The 21,693-nt window shown below is 40.9% G+C and overlaps 1 protein-coding gene across 2 annotated transcripts in view; it reads left to right on the top strand.

The window, feature by feature from the left end:
• Window positions 1-21,693, top strand: part of fat4 (FAT atypical cadherin 4) — a 434,764-nt gene that overhangs the window by 401,028 nt on the left and 12,043 nt on the right. The window contains exons 13-17 of one of the 2 annotated variants that reach the window (XM_086009513.1): window positions 5,262-5,347; window positions 14,069-14,248; window positions 15,992-16,116; window positions 18,244-18,461; window positions 20,071-20,332. In XM_086009513.1, the coding sequence (XP_085865639.1) occupies window positions 5,262-5,347; window positions 14,069-14,248; window positions 15,992-16,116; window positions 18,244-18,461; window positions 20,071-20,332 (871 nt within the window). The other variant, XM_086009521.1, reaches the window with a different exon arrangement.

The following is a 21,693-nucleotide window of genomic DNA, read 5'->3' as shown; positions in this document are numbered from 1 at the left end:
CCTTCACAATCTTATATGTTTCAATAAGATCGCCTCTCATTCTTCTGAACTCCAATGAGTAGAGTCCCAATCTACTCAACCTCTCCTCATATGTCCATCCCCTCATCCCCGGGATTAACTGAGTGAACCTTCTTTGTACTGACTCGAGAGCAAGTATGTCCTTTCTTAAGTATGGACACCAAAACTGTACGCAGTATTCCAGGTGCGGTCTCACCAATACCTTGTACAACTGAAGCAATACCTCCCTATTTTTATATTCTATCCCCCTAGCAATGAAAGCCAACATTCCATTGGCCTTCTTAATCACTTGCTGCACCTGCATACTAACCTTTTGAGTTTCGTGCACCAGGACCCCCAGATCCCTTTGTACTTCAGTACTTTCCAGTTTCTTGCCATTAAGATAATAACTTGCTCTACGATTTTTCCTGCCAAAGTGCATAACCTCACACTTTCCAGTATTGTATTCCATCTGCCAAATCTCTGCCCACTTACTTAGCCTGTCGATGTCCCCTTGCAGGTTTTTTTATGTCCTCCTCACTCACTACTTTCCCTCCCATCTTAGTATCATCTGCAAACTTTGATATGTTACACTTGGTCCCCTCCTCCAAATCGTTAATATAGATTGTAAAGAGTTGGGGACCCAGCACTGACCCCTGCGGAACACCACTAGTTACTGATTGCCAGTCTGAGAATGAACCATTTATCCCAACTCTCTGCCTTCTGTTAGATAGCCAATCCTCTATCCATGCCAGAATATTACCCCCAATCCCGTGATTTTTTATCTTAAGCAATAATCTTTTGTGTGGCACCTTGTCAAATGCCTTTTGGAAGTCTAAATACACTACGTCCACTGGTTCCCCTTTATCCACCCTATACATTACTTCCTCAAAGAACTCCAGCAAATTTGTCAAACATGACTTCCCCTTCATAAAACCATGCTGACTTTGTCCTATTAAATTATGATTATCCAAATGTCCTGTTACTGTCTCCTTAATAATGGACTCCAAAATTTTACCTACCACAGATGTTAGGCTAACCGGTCTATCGTTTCCAGCCTTCTGTCTACTGCCCTTTTTAAATAAGGGTGTTACATTTGCAGTTTTCCAGTCTGCCGGGACCTTTGCCGAATCCAGGGAGTTTTGGAAAATTATTACCAATGCATCCACAATCCCTACCGCCACTTCCCTCAAGACCCTAGGATGTAAGCCATCAGGTCCAGGTGATTTATCCGCCTTGAGTCCCATTATTTTACCGAGTACCACTTCCTTAGTGATTTTGATCGTGTTTAGCTCCTCCCCCCCTTTAGCCCCCTGTTTGTCCAGTGTTGGGATATTCTTAGTGTCTTCTACTGTAAAGACTGATGTAAAATATTCATTCAGTGTTTTTGCCATCTCCATATTTCCCACCATTAATTTCCCGGTCTCATCCTCTAAGGGACCAACATTTACTTTAGCCACCCTTTTTTTTTATATAACTATAAAAACTCTTACTATCTGTTTTTATATTTTTTGCTAATTTACTTTCATAATCTATCTTCCCTTTCTTAATCAATCTTTTTGTTATTTTTTGCTGTCTTTTAAAGTTTTCCGAATCCTCTATCCTCCCACTAGATTTGGCTACCTTATATGCCCTTGTTTTTAGTCGAATACTATCCTTAATTTCTTTACTTAGCCACGGATGGCTGTCTTTTCTTTTACACCCTTTTCTTCTCAGTGGAATATATTTTTTTTGGAAGTTGTAAAATAACTCCTTAAATGTACACCACTGATCATGTATCGTCTTACCCTTTAATCTATTTTCCCAATCCACTCTACTCAATTCCACTCTCATACCTTCATAGTCTCCTTTATTCAAGCTTAGCACGCTTGTTTGAGATCCAGCCGTCTCACCCTCTAATTGAATATGGAATTCAACCATGTTATGGTCACTCATTCCAAGGGGATCCTTTACTAGGACATTTTTAATTAATCCCATCTCGTTAAATCAAATCAATACCACTGATTACACTACAATTAAATGATACACATCACCCCATACTTGGGCAACTGGGGGAACCATGAGGAATAATTGTGTTGCACATGAGCAAATCATGGACATTTCTGCACACTAAAAAAATTTAGTCCACAACACTGAAAATCAGTAATGGGATTAGATGGCACAGTGGATTTACATATGGTGCTTTCACAGCTGGCATCTGAGTTTGTGTCCAATTCAGAGAAATGGAAGGAAAATCTCCAACCTCAGGTATTCACGTGAGCAGTGGAAAGGAAAGTAAGTAGGTATCTTCATAGCTGACAAAGTCCTAATCCATCCATAGCAGGTTGATTAAGGAACATGTCTGATGGGCAGAAAGGCCTTTTGTTGTTTTACCTTCCCTTATGTCCTTTGCAGGCTGAAATTGCCACAGGAGCGAGTTACTCTCCAGTTTTGATGAGATGTAAAATAAAACAACTCACTAACTTGCAAGTAACACATCTATGTTTATCCCTCCAGCTCCAGCTTGTCCTTTTTCTTTGTTTCTTTGTGGCCGGTTACTCCATAGCCCTCACCAAATAGCTCTTTGTCCCAGTAAATGTGCATTTTGATCCTTTTCAGGAATAATTTTCCCTGATTGCATTTCGAATAATAGTTCTTCACAGATGAAGTTATTTTAGCCAAATTTCAACAATAAGCGGACTCACAGGCAACATGCAAATTTACGAATGTTTTTCGGCATTGATTCAGGCATTCTTTTCAATTGCATATTGAATTTTGTGTAAATTTGGATGTGTAAAATCTGTAGAAAAGTCCAGAAATGTGCTAGGATATGTAAGAAAGGTAAATATCACAAGCAGTATACATTGAACGTGTTTAAATGATAATCAATTTATTTACAAAATAAAATGTCAGCCACAGAAGCTCAGGTGTTTTTTTAAAGCACTGTCAAGTTAAGTAAAAAATAGAAAACGGGAAGCCTGGCAAGTGGTGACTAAAGCTTCCTGCGAGTATGGTTTGAAGTATTTACATCCATGTTTTAAACAAAATCTCAAATTCCCCAACTGAATGTCAGGTGTTACACTGATTATCACACAGTTGTAAACTTACACCTCTTAGCCACTTTCAGATGCTGTAGACTTCTAGCATCATTCTTTCCCCTCTTTTCCCCATCTTTATAATACAATATAACCAATGGATAACATTTGTAAAATGCAATTGAATTAATCATTGATTTGCAGAGTGTGGCATATAATTCCTCCTGAAACTGGCACATTAATCATACAGGCATTTATTCCTACAGTTTCACCTTCAATGTCTCGCCTTTTGGGAGGAGAACACTAATGTACTGTTGGCACCACAACACCGACAGCAGAACATTAACTCTAATAAATATTGATCTAGTTGATGCATTCAAAAGGAAACTGGGTCAATTGATAACTCAGTGATGAATGCAGTAATGGGGTGTGGGGAGAGGAAAAGAAAAGATGGTTAGGAAATGTGAGCTGGATGACAAGCTGAACTAAATGGGTTGAATGGCATTTGCTCACCCTGACATGCTTATCTCAAATATTGTGAAACCACAATTTAACTGAAATTTTTTCCATTTACACCAGTCCTCCTCTCTCCCCTTCTCCAAAAAGAAACTGGTCGACTGAACCAACTATTTTTTATTTGTGGTTTTTCTACTGCATAAACCTTGCCTCATAATTTACCAAAAACCTCACCAGTAATCTATTTGTCATATGCCATAGACTGAATTTCAATTTATTATGCCACTGGATTTATCTACATGGTTTTGAGAGCCTGCTCTTGTATGTTTAGCACAAAGCACATAGAAAGAGACTTGAAGCGACAAATGTACAAAAAGGTAATGAACCTTCACAGCTAAACTTGACTTTACACTGCTGAATCCCTAAATCAGTAACAGGCAGTCACTCAAGGTGACATTAAGATCGCTCCATCTTAGTTAGAGAACACTAATATGTTCCTGTGCTGAAAGAAATAAAAGAAATTCAGAGTGAAAAAAGAGTTACAATAATAGACTGTCTGTTATTCAGTATGCAGGCTTGTTTGAGCTAACAAAATATGTCAGCACATGGTATGTAATGGGAAATAAATTGTAGAGATTGCACAGGGAACTTAAACAGTTTTCTATTATAAGTGCTGAGAGAAATCAATTTTAAGCATAGAAAATTCTCAAGATCTATCTATTTATAATATAAAACTGTCATGCTAATAGTTTTCACTGTTTATGCGATTCTTTAAATGCTAAACAAACACAACTAAAGGCCTCAATCGTAAACCAGTTTCTTGAAGCAAAGACCAGCTGATTTCAATTAAATCTTCAGCACACACTACGTACTGTACTAGAATGGGCTAGGCTGCTTACATTGAACCAGATGACCCTTTTTTCTTCATAGTCAGTAGGTCTCAAATGTCCAGTGTTTGGAGTCGGTTTTATTTTCAAATAATTATGTATTTATTGGCAAAAGAGAACTATCCCTATTTCTGAATCAGAGGATGATATTATTTAACATTAACAATGTTACAACATGGAGTCAAATCTGCAACAATTCTAGTAGTCCTTAAAGACACTGCAAAGGTGACCAAGATATAAGTGTCAAAAAACAATTTTTATTTTTACTGCAGTATTAAATAATAAATACTATGAGGGTTAAAGTTTCATTTAGGGACATTAAGAAACTGTTTAAGTTATACTTTTCCAGTGTGACATCACCAGTTTCTGTCCCAGCTGAATTACAATTCCATCTCACCGTTAATTATTTTATAAATAATATATAAACACACATTTTGTAATATATATAAGTTTAGAATTTTTAAATCAGTTATAAAGGTAAATGGAAGGCATAGGCCTTTCTTTTACATGTTTTTCACAACATTTAATTGTTGATAGGTAACTATATGTAATGATTTGACTTACTGAAATGAATTGGGGGTGGAATTGGTCTTTACTGGTACTGCAAAATGGGCTTACAGTGACTTGGCAATCCATTTTACACCACGCACAATTTTCATCGTGTGCAGTGTAAAACGGGCTGCCAATTCGCTATGAGCTTGTTTTGCACTACTGGCCTAGACCAATTTCACCCCCATTGTTTCAAATTTTCTATGCACAATTAACTAGAAATTTTATGAGAACGCAAAGCAGTTTAGTCCTTCTTGCATTGCAAACATTGAAACTTCTGGAATGGCCTCTGTGGGAAATGGTTAAGAATGTTGTCAGGCTACATGAAGCTAAACTACATGGTATTTCTCTCTACTAGGTGGCATCTCTCACACTGGACTCATGTTCTGAAGATCAGGAAGCCGGTTACTGCACAGCTACCAGCTTGACATCAGCAACTGATTGGTAAGAATTCCTCTTTCAGCCCCCTGCAAAGATCAGATCATTCTTCTTGTCATAACACAAGATAAGATTGCAGCTACCTAGTGGCTGGTCATATAATCACTATGCTCTCAGTGTTACTTACAAAACTCATCCAGTATTGGCAGATAAAAGTAGCTACTCTATCTGGAATACAGATATTGGCCTTGATTTTTACAGGGAGGCGGGAAGGGTGCGGGGGAGCCAGGTAGCAGGCGATGAACTCGGCATGGTCGGGGACATAGAGGCCTTATCTGACCAACAAGGCCTCATTTGATTAAATATTTGCAGAGTCTCACATGGACAGATTGACTACTGGCCGGCGGTCAGGTGTGGAAATCTGGGAACAGTTTCCAGTAGTCAGTAGATGAAGGGGATCCCCTCGCAATGCGGTGGCTGGGGCAGGCCAGGGTATCCTCTTGATTGAAGATGGGGGAATGCCGGGGTTTCCTCTTCATGAGAGATGGTGGGGTTGCTGTGCTGGGGTTTCCTCGAAGATCAGGAGAATGTCAGTGCTGAAGATAGGGGAAATGCCGGGGCTAGTGATTTCCTGAAGATCAGGGGAATGCCGGAGTTGGGGAGGCCTAAAAATGCCTTGAAGGGCCTGTGGGGAACATTCCTGCTCCTCCCAGACCCACAAGGAGTTAAAAGCCAGGCAAAGTTTTAAAACTTACCTGGGTCTCTTCTGGCCAGTCGCCGCCGCCTCCTGCTTTGTTGCTGCTGCCAGGCAGCAGACAGCATGGGACTCCCCCTGTGTGGACCTTCAAATTACCTAGCTGTGCCGATTACATCATCGGGCCACAACTTTTGAATCTTAAGTAGGCTCCTGCCAGATTTGCAGCGGAAACCTCATCCAGGACCTGAATCCCTGCGGTTAATATTACTGAGTCGAGAACGCGGTGGCTTGGACGTGGGATTTCGATTTTTAGGATTTTAACCCCTCGCCCAACCCTTTGCTGCCGGTGGAGGGGGGGGCATGGGGAAGGGCTGGTGTTAAAATCAAGGCCCTTAGGTCAGTACAGCAAGCTTATTTAGCTTCGTGGAAATTAGCAGCAATTAGGATGACTAAACTAATTGCTCATTCTTTATTGGGTTTTTGAGAGTAGTGCTGAGTGAAACCATAATTTTTTAATTTTGTTTTATAATACATTTAAGGATTAATTTTGTCTGGAATCTGAAAATTTCTTACAAGAGAAGAAACATTGGGAATACCAATAGAAAGTGTGGGTAAACATTTACTTTCCCACAACAGTCAGACCGTCAAATTATCTGGAAAGCTCTAAGTACATTTTCCTGCTCGTTAGTTATGCTGTGGGACCTAAATTTACATCCAGTTCAGTTTGATGGGATCAAAGTCTTCTTTTCCTGACTGCTGTTAAGAGTTCTAAATCAAACAAAGTTTTACATTCACAATGCTGTTCCTAGTAGGCTCAAGTTTACAGCATAAAACTGCCTCTAACTCATCACTAATTGGCAGTAATTCAGCTATTTCATTCAGAGGTCAGCCTGATGAATATTTTGTGAGTGTGGGAAATAGAAATGTGACACTGGTGCAATAAAGAGATGAACTTTGAGGCACATTGTTAGACAGGTGTAGGGGAGAGCTGTCGATTACATCCAGACCATACGATAGCTATGTGTTGATATTGGGCACAAAAAGGCATAAGTGTTAAGTTCCCCTAGCAGCAGCATCCTATACCTTAATGACCACAAATGTGTACTGTCTGTTGATGAGATATGATATTGAGATAGCTTTCAATCAGCAATATGACTCCTGCTGATTTTATTTCCTATGAATACTTTGTCAAATAAGTAAATGGAATTAGATTCTCATAGAACAACTGTATCTAAAATAATTTGTCAGATTTGGTACCATCTGAATTATTCATACTGGTGTTTTCTTGTAGCTGCAAGCTAACAATCCACAAGATTGAGGCAAAAGGAACATAAGAAACGCCTGATGTGCATTTTCAAAATACGGAACTGTGTAGAGACACAACAAACAACAACTTGTATTTATATAGTGCCTTTAATGTAATAAAATATCCCAAAGCACTTCACAAGAACAAAATCAGACAAAACAATTGGCACAGAGCCAAAGAAGAAGATATTTGGACAGATGACCAAATGTTTGGTCAAAGAGGTGGATTTTAAGGAGTGTCTTAAAGGAGGAGGGAGAGGTGGAGAGATGAGAGATTTAGGGAGGGAATTCCAGAATTTAGGGCTTAGATAGGTGATGGTATGGCCACCAATGGTGGGGCAAAGGAAGTCGGGGATGCACAAGAGGTCGAGAGTTCTCAGAGGGTTGTAGGGTTGGAGGAGGTTACAGAGATAGGGAGGGGTGAGGCCATGGAAGATTTGAACACAAGGATGAAAATTTTAAAATCGAGGCATTCGGGGACCGGGAGCGGGGACCGGGAGCCAAGGTAGGTCAGCGAACACAGAGGTGATGGGTGAATGGGACTTGGTGTGAGTTAGGATACAGGCAGCAGTGGTTTGGATGAAAACAAGAACCAATATTACACTTGCCTACTACACTGCAGTCTAAAGACTACTGAATATTCCAGGGTTGCTCCATCATGAAGGTGCCTAGTTTGTTTTTGGTGCATTTATATGTGTGACACTACAAAGACCTCCCTGCTGCAGTGCTTCTATCCATATGTTTCTATTACACTGCGCCTGTAACTGAGTCTGATACCAGCTGTAATTTCTCACCTGCATTACTGTTATTTGTTCCTCCTTTACTAATTTCAGGCAATTTTGACTTCAGCAATCGTTTACATTTAGTTTTTTTTCCAATTATCGACCTGGAGATACTGATTCATGCTGGTATGTGGTTCCATGAGTGCCAGCAGCTCTTTGGTGCCTCAACCAATTGCACTTCTTCCTGAATAAGCCCGGGCAGCCCATCTCTGTTTTCAGCACTTCTCTGCTAAAGGCATTTCCTGCAATAATTAATGTAGAACACTAGTGGTTTACAATGGCTGCCAGTTTACTTGTTCACCTTCTCGGGTGACTGGAGAACCCACACTCGCTCTACAGCTGACACAATAATCAGACACAGTGTCATTTTTGGTACCAGCACTGTATTAGGCAAGTTCAAAAGCTAGAGTTGAGCTGCTGGCTGAACAACAAAATAAAAGCAGAAAACGCTGGAGATAGGTGACAAACCGACAAATACCTTTTAAAAAAAATAACAATTCAGGTGTAGCCGCTTCATCAGAACTGTTGGCAGTTGAATGTTTCCTACTTCACCAAGAAAGGGTTAATATATGAAGTTTTGTTTCAACAAATCAAATCATATGTTAACAGCATTCAACTGTGTAATTTTCTATTTGTGGATACAGCTCACACTACTTATGAGTAAGCTGCCTGGAGAGTTAATTGAGCGTGACTCTGGTAGCAATTTGGCTCTTTGCACACCTGTAGTTCAGCTCTGTGGCATATTACTTTTAAAGGTACAACATGATTTCTGAAGGCTTATAGAAATAGAATTGTGAAACAAATCACTAATTACATTTTAACATATCTTTGTCTCTTCAGAAACCTTTCATATTTGCAACTTTCCAGGCAGCTTACCCATAAATAGTGTCAGCTGTGGCTCAGTTGGTAGCACTCTTGCCTCTGAGTTAGCAGGGCATGGATTCAAGTCCTGCTACAGAGACTTGAGCGCAAGATCTAGGCTAACACTTCAGTGTAGTACTGAGGGAGTGCTGTACTGTCGGAGGAGCTGTCTTTCAGATGAGACGTTAAACCAAGGCTCCGTCTGCCCTCTTGGGTGGACGTAAAAGATCCCATGGCACTATTTCGAAGAAGAGCAGGGGTGTTCTCCCTGGTGTCCTGGCCAATATTTATCCCTCAACCAAAAGATTAGCTGGTCATTATCACATTGCTGTTTGCGGGACCATGCTGTGTGCAATTTGGCTGCCGTGTTTTCTACATTACAACAGTGACTTTATTAGCTGTAAAGCGCTTTGGGACATCCTGAGGTCATGAAAGGCACTATATAAATTCAAGTTCTTCCTTTAACGATTTCTGGAGGGAGGAGCAATCTATTTTTCTGATGTTCCCATGTAATGGGCCAAATCTTGCTGGAATGGGGCATCTTGCAGCATGCGGCGATAGTTAGACTTTCTCCTGCACCCTTCAGCGCGAAAGTTTTTTGCGCCGTAACTTGCTGGAAGTGGGAGCTGATAACAGCGAGGTGAGGGCAACAGGGCATCCAGGACCTTAGTGAACAGTGAGACCAACAGTGTATCTCCTTAACCAATGAGATTAAAGAATAGAAAAAGAAACAGAGGAACGACAAAGAAGGAGGGTGATTTAGAGTGGGTGAATTAGAGTTAAATCAGGTATGGAAAGAGAATTAAAGAGAGGGAAAAAAAGATTGGATTAAGAGAGAGACAGAGAGTAAAAGGGACAGAAAGGATAACGTAAGAAAAACATGAGATTGAACAGTTTAATTTGTTCCCTTTCTGGGCCAGAGATGTTGATTGGCATTGCTTTAACAATTATCACATTGTTAAAAGGGTGCTTGCGCTCTGAATCACCAGCCCAAACTTTCTGTGTCGAGTTTAATAGACAATTAATGTGCATCCAGCAAGTTCTTATAAATAATGGGGAGGCTAAGGGCAACATTCTGCTTGTGCAAAGCTAACGGCGGAGCGTCGTAAATCGAACCACAAGTTCTAGAGATTCACAACTCACAGCGTATCTCGTAATCCCCTGAATTTGCTGGCCGATTTATGTATTGATAATGGGGCGCTCCATTAACACGCCATTTGGCCCAGTGTCTTTCTTTCAAGAACAGTAAGGGACAATCTTCTGAAAGAAGAAATACTTGCATTTATACAGTGCCAAAAGCACTTCACATGCAGTGAGTTACTCTGAACTGCAGCAACTGTTGTCATGTAGACAGAGTTACATCTGCTGGCAAATGATATTTGGATTTTGCATTTGTTTATTATTTCACTGAATATTTACAATTCTGCTCAAATGATTTTATATATGATTTGTTCAGCACCAGCTGGAATATCACATACAAATACCAATGTGATATTGCAACCTAAAGTTTGGTTGATAGACATTTCAGAAGGCTGAATTTCTGCCCTTTGATAATTTTAAGGGGAAAATCAGATTTTTTGTTTACTTTCTATAAGGTAATGCATAACAACAGTATTCAGTACAGTAATTTAGTTGAACGTCCTTGAGGATGAGGAACTTAACAGGGTTACAGACAAAAACTGGGGATGTGGGAATAAGCATGACTGTTCTTTCAAAGAGCACAGCACAGGCACGACAGGCTGAATGGCCTCCTTCTGTGCTGTAAGTTTCTCTGATTCTATGAATTACATGGTCCATTAGAATGAAAGTCAATAGGATTCTAAGATTGAATTACTGCCAAAAGTTCAGTACACTATGACCAGGAAATTCCACGTGGTTCTCCTGATCTCACACTGTAATTTCGTCAAGAGACCGGCAGAACCCCGCCCCAGAGAAACAGTATAAATGGTCGTTTCCTGCCATTTAAACAGTTTGTTCAGGGGCTGCGCCGATCTACCACCAAAGTTGTGGTGAGAGCAGTGTTCCTGCTGGTGTGTGTCTATTTGCTGCTGCTCCGGGACCTCATCCAGCCCTCGCTGCAGCAGCTGGTGGTGAGGCCCACTCACCACTGGGACAATTTCAATGCGCACAGAACAAGGTGATAATTAACCTCAGTGAATGTCTCAGCCACAATTAGATCTAGGGCTTAGATTTTAGGCCAAACCTTGGTGATTGTTGTTGCAGGCCAGGGTTATTTTTACTAATAATGCCCAAATTATTGTGCGATATCTATCTTCCCACAGATTGAGCCTTGTCTAGTCCTATGACACTGGTACCATAATTATTGCATATGTTATTTTAGGTGTGAAATTAAAACACTCTTGTTCTATTCAAAAAAAGTTCTGGGCAGAGCTTTCAACTTTGGCAGGGGTGCAAAACTGATGGTATGCGGATTGGCCGCCCGTTATACACCCCACCCGATTTTCCTTTTCACTTGAAGTCAGTGGAGAGGAAAATTGGACAGGGTATAGGACAGGTGGCTGATCGTTTTACACACCCACCAAAGTTGAAAGTTCCAGCCACTGTTTATTAGAAAAAGGACGGGTAGGACGCCTACATGGGACACGAATCTCTAAAGAAGGCTCAGCAAAAACATTTGGAAATAGTAATGTGCATCCGTATGCAATTTAAAGGAATTAACACAGAGTCAACATTGACAAAATATTAGGGTCCTATAAATAAAATGATTTTGCTCTATGCAGTTTACATCTCCAAGTGTAAAGTTGAGGTCTTCAATAAAAAGGAATTGCACCAGCTGGTGAGTATTTACAGAGGAATCACTTGTCAATCGCTCATGATTTGCTGCACTATATAGTCATCTAGCTGCACACTGGGTATCAGAGTTTGTGCAGCAGGAGTTTATGTTGCAATATTATTTGATAGAAGACACTGTGTATGACATGGTAAAAATCTTACATTACATAATATTTACAGCACAGAAACAGGCCATTCGGCGCAACAGGTCAGTGCTGGTGTTTAGGCTCCGTATGAGCTTCCACCCACCCTCCTTCATCTAACCCCATCAACATATCATTCTATTCCTTTCTCGCTCATGCATTTACCTAGCTTCCCTTTAAATGCACCTATGCTAGTCGCCTCAACTACTCCTTGTGGGAGCAAGTTCCACATTCTAACCAGTCTCTGGGTAAGAAGGTTTCACCTGAATTCCTTATTACATTTATCAGTGACTATCTTATATTTATGGCCCCTAGTTCTGGTCTCCCCCACGAGTGGAAATATCTTTATGCTTACCCTATCAAACGCTTTCATAATCTTAAAGACCACCAATAGGGCACCCTCTGTCTTCTCTTTTCTAGAGAAAAGACCCCCCCGCCCATTCAATCTTTCCTGATAGGTATAACATCTCAGTTCTGGTATCATCCTAGTAAATCTTTTTTGCACCTTCTCCAGTGCCTCCACATCCTTTTTGTAATATGGAGACTACAACTGTTCACAGTACTCCAAGTGTGGTCTAACCAAGGGTTTTATCCTTGCTAAGTTTGATTAGTTTTATCAATTTTCTCCCCCTTTCTATCTTAAATGTCTTTATATCTTTTTTGATCTCTTCTAATGTCATGCCCACCATATTAGCCTCCCTGGTAAATACTGAAGCAGAGTCATTATTTAATATTTCTGCCATTTCACTGTCATTACCAGTGAGTTTATCGTCTATATCCCTTAATAGCCCTATTCCTAACCTGATTTTTCTTTTATTATTGTTCACAGAATCGCAGAAACCCCACAGTGCAGATAGAGGCCATTTCGGCCCATCGAGCCTGCACCGACACATATCCCACCCTATCCCCGTAACCCCACATATTTAATCCCCCTAACACTAAGGGTCAATTTATCATAGCCAATCAACCTAACCCGCACATCTTTGGACTGTGGGAGGAAACCGGAGCACCCGGAGGAAACCCACGCAAACACGGGGAGAATGTGCAAACTCCACACAGACAGTCGCCCGAGGCCGGATTCGAACCCGGGTCCCTGGTGCTGTGAGGCAACAGTGCTAACCACTATGCTGTGTCTGTGTCTGTAGAATACTTTACTATTTCTTTTTATATTCCCTGATAATTTAATTTTGTAGTTTCTCTTTGTCTTCCTAATTGTTTTCTTTTACTTCTTTCCAAACCATTTCATGTTCCCTTTTGTCATTCTCTGCTTTGTTGTCTATGTACTTAGTGTATGCCTTTTTCTTCGGTTTCAATTTTGCCCTTATTTCTTTATTCCTCCATGGTGTATCATTACTAACTATTTTGTCCTTGCTTTTTAGTGGGATATATTTCTCTTGGACTGTATTGATAACCGTTTTAAATGTTTCCCACTGCTGTTCTATTTTTTCCAATGTATTACTTTGGTCTTTGTCTCATATATATCCTTCTCAATCTTTAGCTTAAACCTTATTATGTTGTGATTGTTATTGCCTTGATATTCCCCTAGCTTACTTTTCTTATCTGTTCTAGTTAGTTTCCCAATCTGCTTCAATATTTTACATATTAGCGCCTTGAAGCGAGGTTAGAATTTGTTCATCTCCCAGTATTGCTATGAACCATTCGACCTGAATAAGAAGTAGCAGACACAGGAAAACACTTCACATTGTCTTGCGCAAACTGGATTAGATGTTCAGCTTATTTCACTAGGCAACCAATTAAATCTAATCTCAAGCAATATTAAACAAATTTACCTTCAACTGCCCTTGGTATCATATAACAAATAAAGTCTGGGCTTCATTATTGCCACTCTCCAGGGACTTAAAATCGTTGACTGTCCTCGTCAAGTGTGAATGGTTAGCATCTATATGGCTATGCCAAGATGGAAGCCTTGAGAGCAGGCTGCCCAGACTCCATTGCCATAGTCAGTGCATGGATGTGGGTTGCTGGGGGACTGAGGACAAAAGAGGGATTTTGTACCCTAGAAGACCTAAAAGGATTGTGACATAAGAGCTGAAGAGATAGAGATGTTAGAGCTATATATTGGTGAATCCATTTAGATGAGTCGTGTCTATGTTAGAGGTTTATATACGCCTTTACAGAAATGAAGTTATGTATTTAGTTTGTGCATGTGTAACTTGACTCTTCATTTATCTACTTCGTGTTGCAGGACCCTGGAAGTGCAACCCAACAGGTTAACAGTAGGAGGAATCCGATCAATAGAACCAATTCTTCAAAGGAAAGGCCAGGTGGTCACCCATGATTTTGTTGGATGTGTGATGGAATTTGCTGTCAATGGTCGTCCACTGGAACCCAGTCAAGCTCTGGCAAACCATGGAATTCTGGACAGGTCTGACTTTCGAGAATAACATTTTTTATATGTTCTTTCAAATCAAGTACAGTGTGTAAAATATCTACTGTGTTCGTATGATATTCTCTATCCACTGTTTTAACGGCAGCATTAATAGGTTTATGCTTCTGTTAAAATAGCAGAGAGGAATGTTGTACCAATGTGTTATGGTTTCTCCCATTAACACCTCCAACAGTAATTTATAGGCTTTTTTACTTGCAATTTAATAATTTGAAAAGGGTGATTGGAACTCAAAATTGATTTTTTTTTGTTAAAGCCACTTTTACATAAATTGAAATAACAGTTTTGTGCTATATTCTGGCGGCCCTGTTTAAATTGGTGCAACTGAAATATTGAAGTTTGGATGTTGAGCAAAAGATGTAAGAACAGTGAAATATCAAGTTTTACTTTTTATCCTTGTTATCTTTTGCCTTTCTAACATTTTGTCCTTTTTTTAACCTTTTTCCCTTTTCTACCCTTTCTCCCCTTTTAAAACAATCTGCAATCGGTAATACATAATTCAGTTTTACTGTCGGTATTGAGCAATGTATCTTTTGTTGGCAAGACTAGTATTACAAAAAGTCATGAAAAATAATGCTTGAAGTCCAGTTATGCTAGGGACAAGAATCCATTTATTTAAAAATATAGGGCTAAAAATTCGGTATCGCCGCGCCAGGTCTTTAGTGCCCGAAATTTAGCGCTGGGCCGGATTCCCCTAGCGCCCGCCTGAAATTCAGTAGCGCCGCCCCAAGACGGAGGCGGGCGCTATTGGAGGGTTTGGCCGCCTCGTTTGGGGCGAAGAATGTCAGTTTCCGGCGCCCAGCTGCCGCTGCGGCAACCGATGCGGTGCGGCAGGCTGGGGTACTGCAGGCCTCCTCCTTCTCTTAAGGAGGAGCTGCCTGCAGCCGTGAGATCGCCGCTGGATTCCCCCGTCAAATGAGCCCAGCACCACGGAGAAGTGCCGGGCTCGCGGGAGTCACACACCAATGCCGCGGGGGGTGGTGCAGGAGTCCGGGGAGGGAGGTGCGGCCAGGCGGCCGCCGGGAAAGCGGCCGGCCGCCCCTCCACCTTTATGCGCCGGCCTTTCGGAGCTGTAAGGCACCGTTTTGCAAATGCTGTTTGCGGCCGCGACGGGCGAGGCGGCCGCAACTGAATTTGGCCATCGGGACGGATTACCATTGGAACCGGGGCGCTGCGCACACCGATGACGTCATCGGTGCCGGCGCAGCGCTACCAGCTAACGCCGATGTTAGGGACCAACTCAATTTCGGGCGCTAAAAAACTTCCGGCGCAAACCACTTTATAGCCAATAAGTGGGCGCAAACGCGACTGAATATCTAGGCCATAGTATTTATATTTTAGGCCTTGGTGCTATTATGAGCTCCCAGCTATTAAGAGGACTCAGTTTTGCGTCATTCCATTAGAGGAAAATCACGGAACTCAGTGAAACAAGAGCCAAACTGCTTCTCTCATTACCAGCCTGTTCCCTGCTGCTTCCCCGGCATGGCAATGGGCTCCATAGTTTTGCCTCTGATGGGGAAGTGAAAGTCCTAGCTGGGGAAAGTCCAATAATCTATAGCATTGGCATAGCAGCAATGATGTTGCTTTGCCTGTTTGGAAAATTTGCCCACAGTATACATGTGACAGTTGAAATTTGTAGTCATTGCAATGTTGATTTTTAAATACGTTTAGCTTTGTTGCCTGTTAGATTAATTTACTACTTGAAATGTTATTTTATTTCAGGTGTCTCCGAGTGGAAGGAGTTTGTCTAAACAGCCCCTGCCAACATGACAGCTCATGTGTGGATTACTGGTCATGGCAGCAATGTAATTGCAAGCATGGATTTACAGGGAAATATTGTGAAAAATGTAAGGCTTGAGTTTTAGCAAAATCTTACTTATTTATCCATAATGTGTGATGTTCCATTACTTCATCACATAAAACAAGAAAAGCAGTGTAAAGGGGGAGGGGAAAAGATGGAGTGCTTCTTAATGGGGGCAGAGGGAGTTCCAACTACTAGAGCCTTTTGAAGAGATAGCAGTTGTGATTTTTTTAGTACTGTGAAGAATATAATTAATTCTGACTATTTAATAAAACTGGGTGTCAAGGTCCTGCACTGTGACCTCAAGATTTTGAGTTGCTGGTCTGAATTAGAAATGAAGAAGCTGCTCATTATTGCAAAGTGGTGTATTTTCACAGATGGACAGTTAAATCCCTAATACAATAGCAAAATACTGCGGATGCTGGAAATCTGAAATAACAACAGAAAATGCTGGAAATACTCAGCAGGCCAGGCAGCATCCGTGGAGAGAGAAACAGAGTTAACGTTTCAGGTCTGGGACCCTTCATCAGAACTGGAAAAAGCTGGAGATGTAACAGATTAAGCAGGTGCAGAGACGGCGGGGGGGGGGGGGGGTTTAGGAGGGGAGGAAGGAATTCAAAGAACATACTCTGAAAAGGTTGCACTGTGATAATCCCTGCCCCCATTTTTCATGCTGTATGATTTTGCCATTCCCATTTGCAACATTTTCACAGTATGTTCTTTCAATTCTTTCCTCCCCTCCTAACCACCCCCCCCCCCCCCACCGTCTCTGCACCTGCTTAATATCTGTTATACTTCCAGCATTTTCCAGTTCTGATGAAGGGTCCCAGACCTGAAACGTCTCTCTCCACGGATGCTGCCTGGCCTGCTGAGTATTTCCAGCATTTTCTGTTGTTATTTCAGTTAAATCCCTAATATGTTGTGAACCTGAAAGAAAAACATAATGGTGACTACAGCATAAGGCACTGGCAGTCAGCCAGGCTGGTACAAGTGGTCTCAATGTCCTAGGAGGCTGGGGACCTTCTCACTCAGCATCTCACTGTGAACTGACAAGTTTATTATCACATGCCTTACTACAGTTGAACCTAACAATTGGTATGAATTGACCCAGTAACCCAAAACATTTAGAGATGTATGATAGACCACTATGTGACCCCACTGTTTCTACTGGCCCCATAGGATGACAATAATAAGCTGAAATGTTTCATCACCATCGTATATTTTTTTTGAGGGGTACTATATTACTTAAAATAAGAACTTCTATTCAGATTCAACAAATAAATGCAACAAGGCCTGGTGCCGAATGGGCACAATATAGGAGTCATTGTGAGAACTATGATCATGTAAAGTTAAGAGTAACACTAGTTAATAATCTCATTTTCATCACATTATAAAGTATTAGCATTTAATTATTTAATTTTCTACACTGCCAGTTCAGTCTCGTCATAGTATGTACAATGTCAGGCTGAAAGAGAAGGCAAGTGACCTGCTCCCAAATGTTCACCAGTTCCCCTCTGAAACTAGCTAATAAGCAGTGCAGACTCTCCAGCTTTCTATCTAATGTGTGCTCTAATGTTATCAGATGGTAAGGTGACTGGCAGTGAACTAGATTTATAGAAATTTCAGCGCAGAAGGTGGCCATTGAGCCCATCATAACTATGCCAGTACTAGCTCCACACCATAGCTAACTACTCTAATCCTGTTTCCCTTCTCTTTCCCCATACCTTTTTTATTTTTATTTTTCAAGCATTTAATTCCCACTTAAATGCCATGATTGACTCGGGTTCAATAGCCATTCGTAGTAATATTTTTACTTATTTTAATAACTCTTTGTATGCAACAATCTCTTCTAAATGTCCCCTTTATGTTTTTATACATTTATTCCTGTGACCTCTTGTTGCCAATTCACCAACCAATGGAAATGATCTTTCACTATTTGACCTCTCAAACCCTTTCAAAACTTGGAACATTTCTGTTAGATAAGCCATTAACTTGCTCTGCTCTAGTGAAAACAAAATTAATATTGACTGGTGCATTGTGTAATTTGGTGTATTTAAACATAATCACCAATTCCACATCATTGACAATTAACTTATTGTAACAAGTGCTGTGTAAGCTCTTTCCTATTGTTTCAAGTTGATGTTAATTCTGCTCAAAAATGTGGTTCTTCTAGTGGTCAACGTAGACACTGCATTGTCATTGGATGGCAGGGGACGCCTGGACTATACAATTAATCAGAATCAGAAGCGAGACTATTTACTAAAGCAGAGTTTGAAAGGGCAGCCTGCTGATCCTGTGAGTGCAAGCAGCCTGGACATAAAGTTCAGAACAAGAAGCAAAAATGGCATTTTAATTCATGTCCAGGAAAACAGCAATTATACTACTGTGAAGGTAAGATTAAAGCTAGTTTTAGATGATTTGATTAGTCTGCATGCACTGCTATGGTTTTAATCATTGTTCCCATCACCCATGTCCTTTCTTCATAAAGTATTGGTCACACTGCTGGGAGGTTTAACTAGTGCTGGGCATTGTGCCAAAAACATCCTTCATCTTAACTCTTGCCAACCAGTTACAGGGTACATGATAGACTCCCCAGCCTTCAGCTCCTTAAGCCAAGACTTCATGCAAAGGGTTCATCAGGAATGGGAGAACAGTGCATTTTGTTTATAACATCTATATCATAGCTAAAAGTCATAAACAAAAAAAACAAATAGCCCTGCAAAAATTGTGCGCGGTGCATTTTTAAAAAATCAACAATGTTTAGCAGTTGAAATATCAAATACGCAAGTTGATTTATAATAGACCCTCCTTCATTCAGGGTGATGCATTAAAGACAGGTGAATGTTAGCAATCTGAATAAAACCAGAAAATGCTAGAAATATACAGGTCAATCAACAACTGAAAAGAGGAAAGACAGATTAATACTTTTGTTGAATCCTAATGAAGGATTGTGTATTTTCAACATTTTACATTTTTTACACTTTACAAGTCTTTTCCAAGTGTACTTATGTTCAGTAGCAATTTTCAGAATATCTTCTTGATTTTTGCAGTTTTTGAACATCTCATGCATCTCATTATTTTATTATTGAAGCATCCACCCTATAGTATCATGCATATAGTACAGAGCTCCAGTTACTCATACTGGAACCAGCATGGGGTGTTTTGTAATGATTGTTCATGTAAAACAAAACAAAGTAAAATAATAATACAAATTTGTGTAATGAAAAATAGACTTGTTTGAAATTCCTTGTATAAAAAGAACAAAAGTGTTACAGCTGTTTTGTCCAGAAACCTTTCAGAATAAGCAGGTTTCATTTTTCAATGACAAAGTTCACATTGTATGCAAAGTACTGCATGCAGCCTTGGAGTAACCCAAGGAGTCAAACGGGCCTTCAGATATATGTAAATGATATGGCCATCCACTCAGTGAGATGGTTATTAATGAAGACAGGCTGGTGTGCAATAGACTGTACAAAGGGAACCTGATATCAGAACATTCAGGGAGGTTGCATACCATCACTCTGTGTCAGGCGAAAGTAAATGATGAAATTTGGCGTATTTGTTTTTTTATAGAGTGATCTGACCCAACACTACTTAAAAACTACATGTCGCAAATCATATGAAAACTTCTGCATATTTGACAAAGCAGCTTGATTTAATAGACATTCAGTTTTAAAAAAAAATTGAAAGTGGCATAATTCCAAATGGTCAAAGCATTTATTAGCTTTTGAAGAATTTAACTGTATTTCAAATTACAGTTGTATAATACATATGGTTCTAATACTGGATATTTATTGTATTACAGGAGAATGATTTAAAAGGATTTGCAATGTGAGCAAGGATCTCAATGTAGAATTAGATAGTGAACCTGACATCCTAATGAGCAAGATAGCACCAAAATGATCATTGCACTCAGCAGCTTTTACTTTGACTTCGCCTCTGATATGGGTTGGTTTAAGTATAATGTATTAACAGTTACATGCTTTTTCTTTTCCTGTAGGTGAAAAATGGGAAGGTACATTATACCTCTGATGCCGGTGTTGGTGGAAAAGTAGAAAGGAATATTCCTGAGATTTCTGTATCTGATGGCCAATGGCATACTATCGTGATTGAGAAAAACGAATCCATTACCACCTTTTCAATTGACAGGATCTATACTAGAAAAATCCTTCATAACACACAGGATTTTGGAGGATTAAATGTCCTCACTGTTTCCCTTGGGGGCATACCTCCAGGGCTGAATTACCAAAGCACTAATCCAGGTGGGTAATTATGTACCTGTGGTATTATCTACCCACAAGAGTTTTCTGCCTGAGCATGAGGCATTTATTATCAATGCATTGAAGATAATTTGAAGTTATTGTCAACTCATTTTCATACACCAAAGATTCAGGGTCTGAGGACGAATAGTGGAGACACATGGAAGGATAGATATTATAGAATTCAGCTTAGGTACTTAAGAGGACCAGGGACTCTTTAAGCAGAACTTTCCTTCAAGAGATTAAGAGTTGATTTGTAGAAAGAGCAGGCTTGATAAGTCAAATGGCTTTTTCTTATTTCATGATTTCTTAAGTTCTTCATAAGGATGACAATCAGCTTAAAAAAATGCAGTGTCGTATATTGTACAATGAAAGTCAATCTCCCATGGTGTTGCACACAGGGGCCACGATTTTGCCAGTCGTGGCGAGTCAGGTGCGGCCGGAGTAGGCAGCGGCCTCAAACCCTGCTCCTGTCTTCACCCCACCTCCTCCAAGTGATGTGCCCTGATTGGGCTTGTTAAACCCGCCCTGCGAGGTTCCCGGCCAATTAAAAGGAAGCGGGTCTGATGACATCATCTGATGATGCATTATCAGCCGGTTTCCTTAAAGGGACCGTGTCCACATTCATTTTGACAGTTGTGTTGTCAGTGTTCTACAGCATTGAGGTGCTGCAAATACTGACGAGCACTGCACAGAGGTGCACGGCTGCACCCAGGCTCTCCCATGACTCCCTCCATATGCTTATCGAGGGATTCACAGCATGCAGAGAAGGCTGCTTCCCTTCCAATGGGCAGAAGAGACCTCCCCAGGACACCACCGCAGCCTGGTTGCACATTGCACAGGAGGACACAAGCAGGGATGTTGTCAGGAGGACCTGGCTGCAGTGGCGCAAGCCTTTCAATGATCACAGTAGATCACAAAACATTACTGCAAAGCCACCCTCAACCTCATCCTCCTGTGCCACTCATCACATCCCCATCACTCTGCTTTCCCTACCCTACTCCTGCACATCCTTACTCACACCAACTTACCTTACCTTAGTGTCACCTCATTGGAACAACCTATCTCACCATTGACAGATCACTTCTGTCATCTCAACCTCACCTGCCATCTATTCCATCAGCATCGGTGCCCTTGAAAAAAGCTCACCTTGGTCCTCAGAATCCCAACACGATCAGCCTCAACACCAGCATCACTGGGCACACCAGCAGCACCAACATCCACACCAACCTTCTCCGCAATCAACTGATGCTGCACTGGACACAGGGCATCATCACCCGTGCACACTGGTGCACCCTCCACCCATCCCTCTCTATCTACATGGTCACTTCCCCATCTCACTAGTCATCTCTCACACTTACCCT

This window comes from Somniosus microcephalus, chromosome 2 (assembly GCF_052327205.1).
Source record: "Somniosus microcephalus isolate GS21.2 chromosome 2, FLI_Smic_1.0, whole genome shotgun sequence".
Classification (NCBI taxonomy): Eukaryota; Metazoa; Chordata; class Chondrichthyes; order Squaliformes; family Somniosidae; genus Somniosus; species Somniosus microcephalus.
Note: the sequence above shows the minus strand (reverse complement) of the source record. Positions and strands in the feature narration are given on the sequence as shown.